Below are 12,500 nucleotides of genomic sequence, written 5' to 3'. Positions count from 1 at the left end.
AGTACATTTAGAGACTGTAGGTATTACGAGCAGGCCTGATAACTGAAGGCTCTACCTCCCATAGTACATTTAGAGACTGTAGGTACCACGAGCAGGCCTGATGACTGAAGGCTCTACCTCCCATAGTACATTTAGAGACTGTAGGTACTGAAGGCTCTACCTCCCATAGTACATTTAGAGACTGTAGGTATTACGAGCAGGCCTGATGACTGAAGGCTCTACCTCCCATAGAACATTTAGAGACTGTAGGTATTACGAGCAGGCCTGATGACTGAAGGCTCTACCTCCCATAGTACATTTAGAGACTGTAGGTATTACGAGCAGGCCTGATAACTGAAGGCTCTACCTCCCATAGTACATTTAGAGACTGTAGGTACCACGAGCAGGCCTGATGACTGAAGGCTCTACCTCCCATAGTACATTTAGAGACCGTAGGTACTGAAGGCTCTACCTCCCATAGTACATTTAGAGACTGTAGGTATTACGAGCAGGCCTGATAACTGAAGGCTCTACCTCCCATAGTACATTTAGAGACTGTAGGTATTACGAGCAGGCCTGATGACTGAAGGCTCTACCTCCCATAGTACATTTAGAGACTGTAGGTACTGAAGGCTCTACCTCCCATAGTACATTTAGAGACTGTAGGTATTACGAGCAGGCCTGATGACTGAAGGCTCTACCTCCCATAGAACATTTAGAGACTGTAGGTATTACGAGCAGGCCTGATGACTGAAGGCTCTACCTCCCATAGTACATTTAGAGACTGTAGGTATTACGAGCAGGCCTGATAACTGAAGGCTCTACCTCCCATAGTACATTTAGAGACTGTAGGTACCACAAGCAGGCCTGATGACTGAAGGCTCTACCTCCCATAGTACATTTAGAGACTGTAGGTACCACGAGCAGACCTGATAACTGAAGGCTCTACCTCCCATAGTACATTTAGAGACTGTACCACGAACAGGCCTGATAACTGAAGGCTCTACCTCCCATAGTACATTTAGAGACTGTAGGTATTACGAGCAGGCCTGATAACTGAAGGCTCTACCTCCCATAGTACATTTAGAGACTGTAGGTACCACAAGCAGGCCTGATGACTGAAGGCTCTACCTCCCATAGTACATTTAGAGACTGTAGGTACCACGAGCAGACCTGATAACTGAAGGCTCTACCTCCCATAGTACATTTAGAGACTGTACCACGAACAGGCCTGATGACTGAAGGCTCTACCTCCCATAGTACATTTAGAGACTGTAGGTACCACGAGCAGGCCTGATGACTGAAGGCTCTACCTCCCATAGTACATTTAGAGACTGTAGGTACCACGAGCAGGCCTGATGACTGAAGGCTCTACCTCCCATAGTACATTTAGAGACCGTAGGTACTGAAGGCTCTACCTCCCATAGTACATTTAGAGACTGTAGGTATTACGAGCAGGCCTGATAACTGAAGGCTCTACCTCCCATAGTACATTTAGAGACTGTAGGTATTACGAGCAGGCCTGATGACTGAAGGCTCTACCTCCCATAGTACATTTAGAGACTGTAGGTACTGAAGGCTCTACCTCCCATAGTACATTTAGAGACTGCAGGTATTACGAGCAGGCCTGATAACTGAAGGCTCTACCTCCCATAGTACATTTAGAGACTGTAGGTATTACGAGCAGGCCTGATGACTGAAGGCTCTACCTCCCATAGTACATTTAGAGACTGTAGGTACCACGAGCAGGCCTGATGACTGAAGGCTCTACCTCCCATAGTACATTTAGAGACTGTAGGTACTGAAGGCTCTACCTCCCATAGTACATTTAGAGACTGTAGGTATTACGAGCAGGCCTGATGACTGAAGGCTCTACCTCCCATAGAACATTTAGAGACTGTAGGTATTACGAGCAGGCCTGATGACTGAAGGCTCTACCTCCCATAGTACATTTAGAGACTGTAGGTATTACGAGCAGGCCTGATAACTGAAGGCTCTACCTCCCATAGTACATTTAGAGACTGTAGGTACCACGAGCAGGCCTGATGACTGAAGGCTCTACCTCCCATAGTACATTTAGAGACTGTAGGTACCACGAGCAGACCTGATAACTGAAGACTCTACCTCCCATAGTACATTTAGAGACTGTACCACGAACAGGCCTGATGACTGAAGGCTCTACCTCCCATAGTACATTTAGAGACTGTAGGTACCACGAGCAGGCCTGATGACTGAAGGCTCTACCTCCCATAGTACATTTAGAGACTGTAGGTACCACGAGCAGGCCTGATGACTGAAGGCTCTACCTCCCATAGTACATTTAGAGACCGTAGGTACTGAAGGCTCTACCTCCCATAGTACATTTAGAGACTGTAGGTATTACGAGCAGGCCTGATAACTGAAGGCTCTACCTCCCATAGTACATTTAGAGACTGTAGGTATTACGAGCAGGCCTGATGACTGAAGGCTCTACCTCCCATAGTACATTTAGAGACTGTAGGTACTGAAGGCTCTACCTCCCATAGTACATTTAGAGACTGTAGGTATTACGAGCAGGCCTGATGACTGAAGGCTCTACCTCCCATAGAACATTTAGAGACTGTAGGTATTACGAGCAGGCCTGATGACTGAAGGCTCTACCTCCCATAGTACATTTAGAGACTGTAGGTATTACGAGCAGGCCTGATAACTGAAGGCTCTACCTCCCATAGTACATTTAGAGACTGTAGGTACCACAAGCAGGCCTGATGACTGAAGGCTCTACCTCCCATAGTACATTTAGAGACTGTAGGTACCACGAGCAGACCTGATAACTGAAGGCTCTACCTCCCATAGTACATTTAGAGACTGTACCACGAACAGGCCTGATAACTGAAGGCTCTACCTCCCATAGTACATTTAGAGACTGTAGGTATTACGAGCAGGCCTGATAACTGAAGGCTCTACCTCCCATAGTACATTTAGAGACTGTAGGTACCACAAGCAGGCCTGATGACTGAAGGCTCTACCTCCCATAGTACATTTAGAGACTGTAGGTACCACGAGCAGACCTGATAACTGAAGGCTCTACCTCCCATAGTACATTTAGAGACTGTACCACGAACAGGCCTGATGACTGAAGGCTCTACCTCCCATAGTACATTTAGAGACTGTAGGTACCACGAGCAGGCCTGATGACTGAAGGCTCTACCTCCCATAGTACATTTAGAGACTGTAGGTACCACGAGCAGGCCTGATGACTGAAGGCTCTACCTCCCATAGTACATTTAGAGACCGTAGGTACTGAAGGCTCTACCTCCCATAGTACATTTAGAGACTGTAGGTATTACGAGCAGGCCTGATAACTGAAGGCTCTACCTCCCATAGTACATTTAGAGACTGTAGGTATTACGAGCAGGCCTGATGACTGAAGGCTCTACCTCCCATAGTACATTTAGAGACTGTAGGTACTGAAGGCTCTACCTCCCATAGTACATTTAGAGACTGCAGGTATTACGAGCAGGCCTGATAACTGAAGGCTCTACCTCCCATAGTACATTTAGAGACTGTAGGTATTACGAGCAGGCCTGATGACTGAAGGCTCTACCTCCCATAGTACATTTAGAGACTGTAGGTACTGAAGGCTCTACCTCCCATAGAACATTTAGAGACTGTAGGTATTACGAGCAGGCCTGATGACTGAAGGCTCTACCTCCCATAGTACATTTAGAGACTGTAGGTATTACGAGCAGGCCTGATAACTGAAGGCTCTACCTCCCATAGTACATTTAGAGACTGTAGGTACCACGAGCAGGCCTGATGACTGAAGGCTCTACCTCCCATAGTACATTTAGAGACTGTAGGTACCACGAGCAGGCCTGATGACTGAAGGCTCTACCTCCCATAGTACATTTAGAGACTGTAGGTACCACGAGCAGGCCTGATGACTGAAGGCTCTACCTCCCATAGTACATTTAGAGACTGTAGGTATTACGAGCAGGCCTGATAACTGAAGGCTCTACCTCCCATAGTACATTTAGAGACTGTAGGTACCACGAGCAGGCCTGATGACTGAAGGCTCTACCTCCCATAGTACATTTAGAGACTGTAGGTACCACGAGCAGACCTGATAACTGAAGACTCTACCTCCCATAGTACATTTAGAGACTGTACCACGAACAGGCCTGATGACTGAAGGCTCTACCTCCCATAGTACATTTAGAGACTGTAGGTACCACGAGCAGGCCTGATGACTGAAGGCTCTACCTCCCATAGTACATTTAGAGACTGTAGGTACCACGAGCAGGCCTGATGACTGAAGGCTCTACCTCCCATAGTACATTTAGAGACCGTAGGTACTGAAGGCTCTACCTCCCATAGTACATTTAGAGACTGTAGGTATTACGAGCAGGCCTGATAACTGAAGGCTCTACCTCCCATAGTACATTTAGAGACTGTAGGTATGACGAGCAGGCCTGATGACTGAAGGCTCTACCTCCCATAGTACATTTAGAGACTGTAGGTACTGAAGGCTCTACCTCCCATAGTACATTTAGAGACTGTAGGTATTACGAGCAGGCCTGATGACTGAAGGCTCTACCTCCCATAGAACATTTAGAGACTGTAGGTATTACGAGCAGGCCTGATGACTGAAGGCTCTACCTCCCATAGTACATTTAGAGACTGTAGGTATTACGAGCAGGCCTGATAACTGAAGGCTCTACCTCCCATAGTACATTTAGAGACTGTAGGTACCACAAGCAGGCCTGATGACTGAAGGCTCTACCTCCCATAGTACATTTAGAGACTGTAGGTACCACGAGCAGACCTGATAACTGAAGGCTCTACCTCCCATAGTACATTTAGAGACTGTACCACGAACAGGCCTGATGACTGAAGGCTCTACCTCCCATAGTACATTTAGAGACTGTAGGTACCACGAGCAGGCCTGATGACTGAAGGCTCTACCTCCCATAGTACATTTAGAGACTGTAGGTACCACGAGCAGGCCTGATGACTGAAGGCTCTACCTCCCATAGTACATTTAGAGACCGTAGGTACTGAAGGCTCTACCTCCCATAGTACATTTAGAGACTGTAGGTATTACGAGCAGGCCTGATAACTGAAGGCTCTACCTCCCATAGTACATTTAGAGACTGTAGGTATTACGAGCAGGCCTGATGACTGAAGGCTCTACCTCCCATAGTACATTTAGAGACTGTAGGTACTGAAGGCTCTACCTCCCATAGTACATTTAGAGACTGCAGGTATTACGAGCAGGCCTGATAACTGAAGGCTCTACCTCCCATAGTACATTTAGAGACTGTAGGTACCACGAGCAGGCCTGATGACTGAAGGCTCTACCTCCCATAGTACATTTAGAGACTGTAGGTACTGAAGGCTCTACCTCCCATAGAACATTTAGAGACTGTAGGTATTACGAGCAGGCCTGATGACTGAAGGCTCTACCTCCCATAGTACATTTAGAGACTGTAGGTATTACGAGCAGGCCTGATAACTGAAGGCTCTACCTCCCATAGTACATTTAGAGACTGTAGGTACCACGAGCAGGCCTGATGACTGAAGGCTCTACCTCCCATAGTACATTTAGAGACTGTAGGTACCACGAGCAGGCCTGATGACTGAAGGCTCTACCTCCCATAGTACATTTAGAGACTGTAGGTACCACGAGCAGGCCTGATGACTGAAGGCTCTACCTCCCATAGTACATTTAGAGACTGTACCACGAGCAGACCTGATAACTGAAGGCTCTACCTCCCATAGTACATTTAGAGACTGTAGGTACCACGAGCAGGCCTGATGACTGAAGGCTCTACCTCCCATAGTACATTTAGAGACTGTACCACGAGCAGACCTGATAACTGAAGGCTCTACCTCCCATAGTACATTTAGAGACTGTACCACGAGCAGGCCTGATAACTGAAGGCTCTACCTCCCATAGTACATTTAGAGACTGTGCCACGAGCAGGCCTGATAACTGAAGGCTCTACCTCCCATAGTACATTTAGAGACCGTAGTTACCACGAGCAGACCTCATAACTGAAGGCTCTACCTCCCATAGTACATTTAGAGACCGTAGGTATTACGAGCAGGCCTGATAACTGAAGGCTCTACCTCCCATAGTACATTTAGAGACTGTGCCACGAGCAGACCTGATAACTGAAGGCTCTACCTCCACTAGTACATTTAGAGACCGTAGGTACCACGAGCAGGCCTTATAACTGAAGGCTCTACCTCCCATAGTACATTTAGAGACTGTACCACGAGCAGGCCTGATAACTGAAGGCTCTACCTCCCACAGTACATTTAGAGACTGTACCACGAGCAGGCCTGATAACTGAAGGCTCTACCTCCCATAGTACATTTAGAGACTGTACCACGAGCAGGCCTGATAACTGAAGGCTCTACCTCCCACAGTACATTTAGAGACTGTACCACGAGCAGACCTGATAACTGAAGGCTCTACCTCCCATAGTACATTTAGAGACTGTACCACGAGCAGACCTGATAACTGAAGGCTCTACCTCCCACAGTACATTTAGAGACTGTACCACGAGCAGGTCTGATAACTGAAGGCTCTACCTCCCATAGTACATTTAGAGACTGTACCACGAGCAGGCCTGATAACTGAAGGCTCTACTTCCCATAGTGTTTGTTCTTAAGATCGGAGTCATCCAATTACACACCAGACTGACTTTCAGACTGACTTTAAAGTTGAATGCATATCAGACCTTGGAGCGAACATCGTGTTTCTCATCTCGGCTTACTCGGTCGTTCTGACTCCACTTGATTAGTGTCAGGTTTTGGCTGATGACCTCTTGAAAAAACGTCCTTAAACACAACGTGACGCTCTGTTCAGAGATTTCACGTGCGGCCTGAACCGTGGGGGGGACCTGAACAGATCAGGGATCAGCTGTAATCAGTTCCACCACCACACCATCCCCTGAATAAACTCAATTTAATACTTGATGATGTGCAGAGCTGCAGCTGTAACTCCTCCCTCTGATCTGCAGTCATTCAGTGTGTAAAGTTTCTGAGAATGAGAATCCTCCATGACTTCCTGTGTTTGCTTTCCTCTGAGTGGAGTGAGCTCTGATCATGATTAGTTTTAGTGGATCAGATGTTTTGTCAGTGATTTCCCTTCTTCTAAATCTAAACATGTCCAACATTTCATACAAACACAGAACTTCTCTCTGACAGCTGATGTTCTTTGTTTGTTTGTTTTCTTCAGAAAACAACGCCTACAGCTTCGGACGCACCACGATAGCCAACCTGAAGTCTGGGTGAGTCCCAGATGGATTGATTTGATTGGTTTCAGCAAACAGTGAAGTTCATTATTAAAGTTGATGATTTTATGAAAGCTTTGACTTGATGTTGAATTGTTTGTGTTCAGGACGAACCTGCTGTGGCTGCACACGGTGTTCGCCTTCATGTATCTGCTCCTGACCGTCTACAGCATGAGGAGACACACGTCTAAGATGCACTACAAGGAGGACGACCTGGTAGGACCATAACGAGCAGACGACTCTATTTAAAAAGAGGATCACTTAGAAATGAGAATGTTTGAACCCGACACTAAAGAATCACTCTGACTCTCTTCTTGTGTTTCTTCTTCTTTTCTGTCACTTGGTTTTTAATCCCAGTTTTGTGTCTTGCAGGTGAAGCGCACTTTGTTCATTAACGGCATCTCTAAGTACGCCGAGGAGACTCAGATCAAACAGCACTTTGAGTAAGTTCACAGAAGTCGTCTCTGAACTAGAATTTATGTTTTAAGATATATGTTTTGGGCTGACCTTCAGGGCCACCGTACAGAGGTAGAGGAGACTGACAGACTTTATGGAAAGTCAAACGTTAAAACTGAAGGTTTCTGTTGAAGATTTGTTTTAGTCCTAAAGTTTCTTTTTGTGTCTTTTCTTCTTCAGACAGGCGTATGAGAACTGCACGGTGTTGGAGGCTCGGATCTGCTACAACGTGGCCAAACTGATGGCTCTGAACGGCGAGAGGTGAGACACAGAGCCCCAGTGCATGCTGGGATACACACAGTACAGCTCCTGGGAGGAGTTTAGAATCTGTAGCCCTCCTAATCCTAAAGGTGTGTGTGTGTGTGTGTGTGTGTGTGTGTGTGTGTGTGCGTGTGCGTGTGCGTGTGCGTGTGTGTGTGTGTCTCAGGAAGAAGACGGAGCGCAGCAAGAAGTTTTTCACAGACCTGATGGCGAAGGAACACGTTCCCACAATGATCAACCCCAAACCCTGCGGACACCTCTGCTGCTGCGCCATCACCGGCTGTGAGGAGGTGATGCTAATGCTAACGCTAACGCTCTGTTCACACATAATCACATTTTTATTTCGTAGGTTGTTAAAAAATGGTGGTTCCTTTATGTTTAAGCCTGATCACTTTGGTGGTCTGACATCCCCTCGGAGAGCTGGCATTTAGTCTTATCTGTTAGTTAGCTTGCTAGCATGTTAGCATGAACTCAGCTGCGTTCTTTCGTCCTGCAGGAGGAGGCGGTCAGCTACTACACCAAGAGGGAGTCCAAACTGAAGGAGGAGTACAGGAAGGAGAAGGAGAAGGTCCACACCAAACCGCTCGGCATGGCCTTCGTCACCTTCCAGAACGAGGCTATGACCGCCATGTAAGACACAACCCGACCCCGCCCTCTCCACGATTCCGCCCTACACTGTGACCACGCCCATTTTATGAGAACAACCCTCTCCCTCCCTAATCCCCCCCACCAATTAAAAAAGAAATGTGTTCTCTAGAAATATATTTGTCTTAATGAAAATCTGATTTGTCCTTTCTCTGACCCCGCCCCCATCTCTGACTCCGCCTCCTTTCTCTGACTCCGCCCCCATCTCTGACTCTGCCTTCCCTCTCTGACTCCGCCTCCTTTCTCTGACCCCGCCTCCTACCTCTGACTCCACCTCCTTTCTCTGACCCCGCCTCCCATCTCTGACTCTGCCTTCCCTCTCTGACTCCTCCTCCTACCTCTGACTCCGCCTCCTGTCCCTGACCCCACCTCCCTGTTTTCACAGTATTTTGAAGGACTTCAACGCGTGTCAGGTTCAGGGCTGTCGGTGTCGGATGGAGCCACGATCCTCTCAGTTCAGCGAGTCTCTTCATGTTCACAAGTGGAGCGTTTCGTACGCGCCCGACCCGCAGAACGTACGCTGGTATGTCCTTAAGTTCCGACCACCGATGACCCCAGCATACACAAAACAAACACAGCCGTCAGACTCAGCTGATGTGTCCTCGTTTCCTCTTGCAGGGAGCACCTGTCTCTGGGCGGGATCTCCTGGTGGATCCGCTGTTTCATCATTAACTGCATCCTGTTCCTGCTGCTCTTCTTCCTCACCACGCCCGCCATCATCATCTCCACCATGGATAAGTTCAACGTCACCAAACCCGTCGAGTATCTCAACGTAAGAAACCACCTTTAGCAGATCTCCAGGACGGACGGGGACTGTTTGACCCTGACCTCTGACCCTCTTTGTTTGTTTGTTGTGTACAGAATCCGATCGTCACTCAGTTCTTCCCCACTCTGCTGCTCTGGGCTTTCTCCTCTCTGCTCCCGACCATCGTTTATTACTCCGCCTTCTTCGAGGCTCATTGGACCAGGTAACCCTGCTGCTGTGTCAAACGCCGACAGGTCGACCAATGACAGTCAGGATTACATAATTTAAACTGTTATTATTTAAACTGAGAATGATTTCACCTGAACAGTTTTCAGGGAAAATAACAACACAACGTAACAAACTACCAATAAAGCCTCAGCACTATAAATCAGTAATCGTCCTACGTCATATTTTAACCTAGTTTTGACCCCAGCTTGACCTTCCTTTGTTCCTGAAGAGTCCTGATTTTAGACTGATTTCAACCCCATTACCTACATTTGTTATGACCTACATTTAACCCTGCTGTTACTCTGATTCAATCCTGGCTTCATCCTGTTTAAACCTCGATTTGACCCCAGTTTGACCCTAATTTAACCCCAAATTGGATCTGATCTTATCATGACTTAACCCAAGATTTATACCGGTTCCGACCATATTTGATTTTTGTTTGACCTTACATAGGGCCTGATTTCCTCTGATTTGACCCTGAAATGCCCTGATTTGATGTTTATTTGACCCCTGATTTTTACCCAATAATAACCCCTAAAGTTCCAACCTTATTATGACCCCTGGTTTAACTCTTATTTGATCCTGATTTAACCCTTGATCTAACACATGCTTTATCTGGTTTAAACTTTGATTTGATCTTGATTTGAGTATGGATATTTCACCTGGGTGTGGCCTAAATTTAACCCTTCATTTATGTCTGTTTGACCTTGATTTGTCCGTTCTTGTGGGCCCTCAGGTCAGGAGAGAACAGGACGACCATGCATAAATGTTACACCTTCCTGATCTTCATGGTTCTGCTGCTGCCGTCTCTCGGGCTCAGCAGGTAACAAAACATATCCACTCTAAATTTCAGAGTGACTTTTGACCTCTGTTGTCCTCACCGACTTGTCCTGTTTCTTCCAGCCTGGATGTTTTCTTCCGTTGGCTCTTTGATAAGAAGTTCTTGGATGATGCTACAGTCCGGTTTGAGTGAGTATTGGACACATTGGATCCCTCACTGATCAAATATTTAAGAGTATCATTTTTACCGTGCGGCGCTGTGTCTCCTTCAGGTGTGTCTTCCTGCCAGATAACGGAGCGTTCTTCGTGAACTACGTCATCGCCTCGGCTTTCATCGGGAACGCCATGGACCTGCTGAGGATCCCCGGTCTGCTCATGTACATGATCCGCCTGTGCCTGGCTCGCTCTGCCGCTGACCGCCGCAACGTCAAGAGGGTGAGGGCCGACACTGACAGTAGCATTTAAAACTTTGATTTGAGTCTTTAAATGATGTGTGATGAGCATTTCAGCCTCTTGGGGGCACTGCTGTGTCTGTTTCCTGTCTCACACCTTGTCTCTGGTCTCTGCAGCATCAGGCCTACGAGTTTCAGTTCGGAGCGGCGTACGCCTGGATGATGAACGTGTTCACCGTGGTCATGGCGTACAGCATCACCTGCCCCATCATCGTCCCCTTCGGTCAGTCTCATCACACAACATCCCATAATGCACTGCTCCTTCTACTCTATCATTCATACGCAATCAGAACACAAGAAGTCAGAAGTCAGTCCCATCGAGTCAAACTGCTGAGTCATGACTTCCCTGATCCGATGTGATTGGCTGACTCACCTGTCCTCCTGCAGGTCTGATGTACATGCTGCTCAAACACCTGGTGGACAGGTACAACATGTACTACGCCTACCTGCCCTCCAAACTGGACAAGAAGATCCACTCGGGAGCCGTCACTCAGGTGGTGGCTGCACCCATCCTATGCCTCTTCTGGCTGCTCTTCTTCTCCACTGTGCGGACAGGTAAGCCCCGCACCCTGCTGCACAAACTGGCCAATGAAACACCTTTTCTGCTTCATCACTGTCATTGGCAAGTCTTAAAAAGTTAAACCTGCTGAGACAACTTATAATTAAGTACAAATGTTCTCTGTTTAAAGAAGTTAAAGCAAGATGAGCTAAAGTCAGTCGAGACAAGTCCTGACAAATGGTGCATTCATGTGGTGTCGGACACATCAGAAACTTTACAGCTGCAGTTCCTCCAGTGTCCACTAGAGTCTGTCTCCTGCAGTGAGTCAGTCCTCATAGAGCTCTATGTTAAAATGTCTTAACTTTACAGCTGCAGTTCCTCCAGTGTCCACTAGAGTCTGTCTCCTGCAGTGAGTCAGTCCCCATAGAGCTCTATGTTAAAATGTCTAACTTTACAGCTGCAGTTCCTCCAGTGTCCACTAGAGTCTGTCTCCTGCAGTGAGTCAGTCCCCATAGAGCTCTATGTTAAAATGTCTAACTTTACAGCTGCAGTTCCTCCAGTGTCCACTAGAGTCTGTCTCCTGCAGTGAGTCAGTCCCCATAGAGCTCTATGTTAAAATGTCTAACTTTACAGCTGCAGTTCCTCCAGTGTCCACTAGAGTCTGTCTCCTGCAGTGAGTCAGTCTCTAAAGGACCTTATGTTTGTTGCCATGGTAACAAACTGGTGTTGTTTTGTAACAACAGGTTAACCTTGTTTGTATGAGTAACACGATGACTTCTAGCTGAATGCTAACTAATGCTAATGTGATGTCAGGTTTCGAGACGCCGACGTCCATGTTCACGCTGGTGGTTCTGATCGTCACCATCGTGGTGTGTCTGTCTCACGTCTGCTTTGGACACTTTAAGTACCTCAGCGCTCACAACTACAAGGTAATCATCGCCAAGAGTTTGACAACGATCAGTGAGACGGGTTCATGTTGTTCTTTAACGTGTCTCACTCTGTGTGTCTGTCTCACTCTGTGTGTCTGTCTCACTCTGTGTGTCTGTCTCACTCTACATGTCTCACTTTTTTGTGTCTGTCTCACTCTGTGTGTCTGTCTCACTCTACATGTCTCACTTTTTTGCGTCTGTCTCACTCTGTGTGTCTGTCTCACTCTGTGTCTGTCTCAC

General features: G+C 47.2%; 1 protein-coding gene across 3 annotated transcripts in view; it reads left to right on the top strand.

The window, feature by feature from the left end:
- LOC110000786 (CSC1-like protein 2) overlaps positions 1-12,500 on the top strand; it is a 47,395-nt gene that overhangs the window by 30,878 nt on the left and 4,017 nt on the right. For all 3 annotated transcript variants that reach the window (XM_065960807.1, XM_065960806.1, XM_020656143.2), the window contains 15 exons: positions 7,211-7,262; positions 7,373-7,481; positions 7,638-7,708; positions 7,902-7,982; positions 8,149-8,272; positions 8,479-8,612; positions 9,013-9,150; positions 9,246-9,399; positions 9,489-9,595; positions 10,337-10,423; positions 10,504-10,569; positions 10,653-10,815; positions 10,950-11,055; positions 11,220-11,387; positions 12,145-12,260. In XM_065960807.1, the coding sequence (XP_065816879.1) occupies positions 7,211-7,262; positions 7,373-7,481; positions 7,638-7,708; positions 7,902-7,982; positions 8,149-8,272; positions 8,479-8,612; positions 9,013-9,150; positions 9,246-9,399; positions 9,489-9,595; positions 10,337-10,423; positions 10,504-10,569; positions 10,653-10,815; positions 10,950-11,055; positions 11,220-11,387; positions 12,145-12,260 (1,676 nt within the window). The remainder of the gene's footprint in view (positions 1-7,210; positions 7,263-7,372; positions 7,482-7,637; positions 7,709-7,901; positions 7,983-8,148; positions 8,273-8,478; positions 8,613-9,012; positions 9,151-9,245; positions 9,400-9,488; positions 9,596-10,336; positions 10,424-10,503; positions 10,570-10,652; positions 10,816-10,949; positions 11,056-11,219; positions 11,388-12,144; positions 12,261-12,500) is intronic.

Source organism: Labrus bergylta, chromosome 1 (assembly GCF_963930695.1).
Source record: "Labrus bergylta chromosome 1, fLabBer1.1, whole genome shotgun sequence".
In the NCBI taxonomy this organism is placed as follows: Eukaryota; Metazoa; Chordata; class Actinopteri; order Labriformes; family Labridae; genus Labrus; species Labrus bergylta.
Note: the sequence above shows the minus strand (reverse complement) of the source record. Positions and strands in the feature narration are given on the sequence as shown.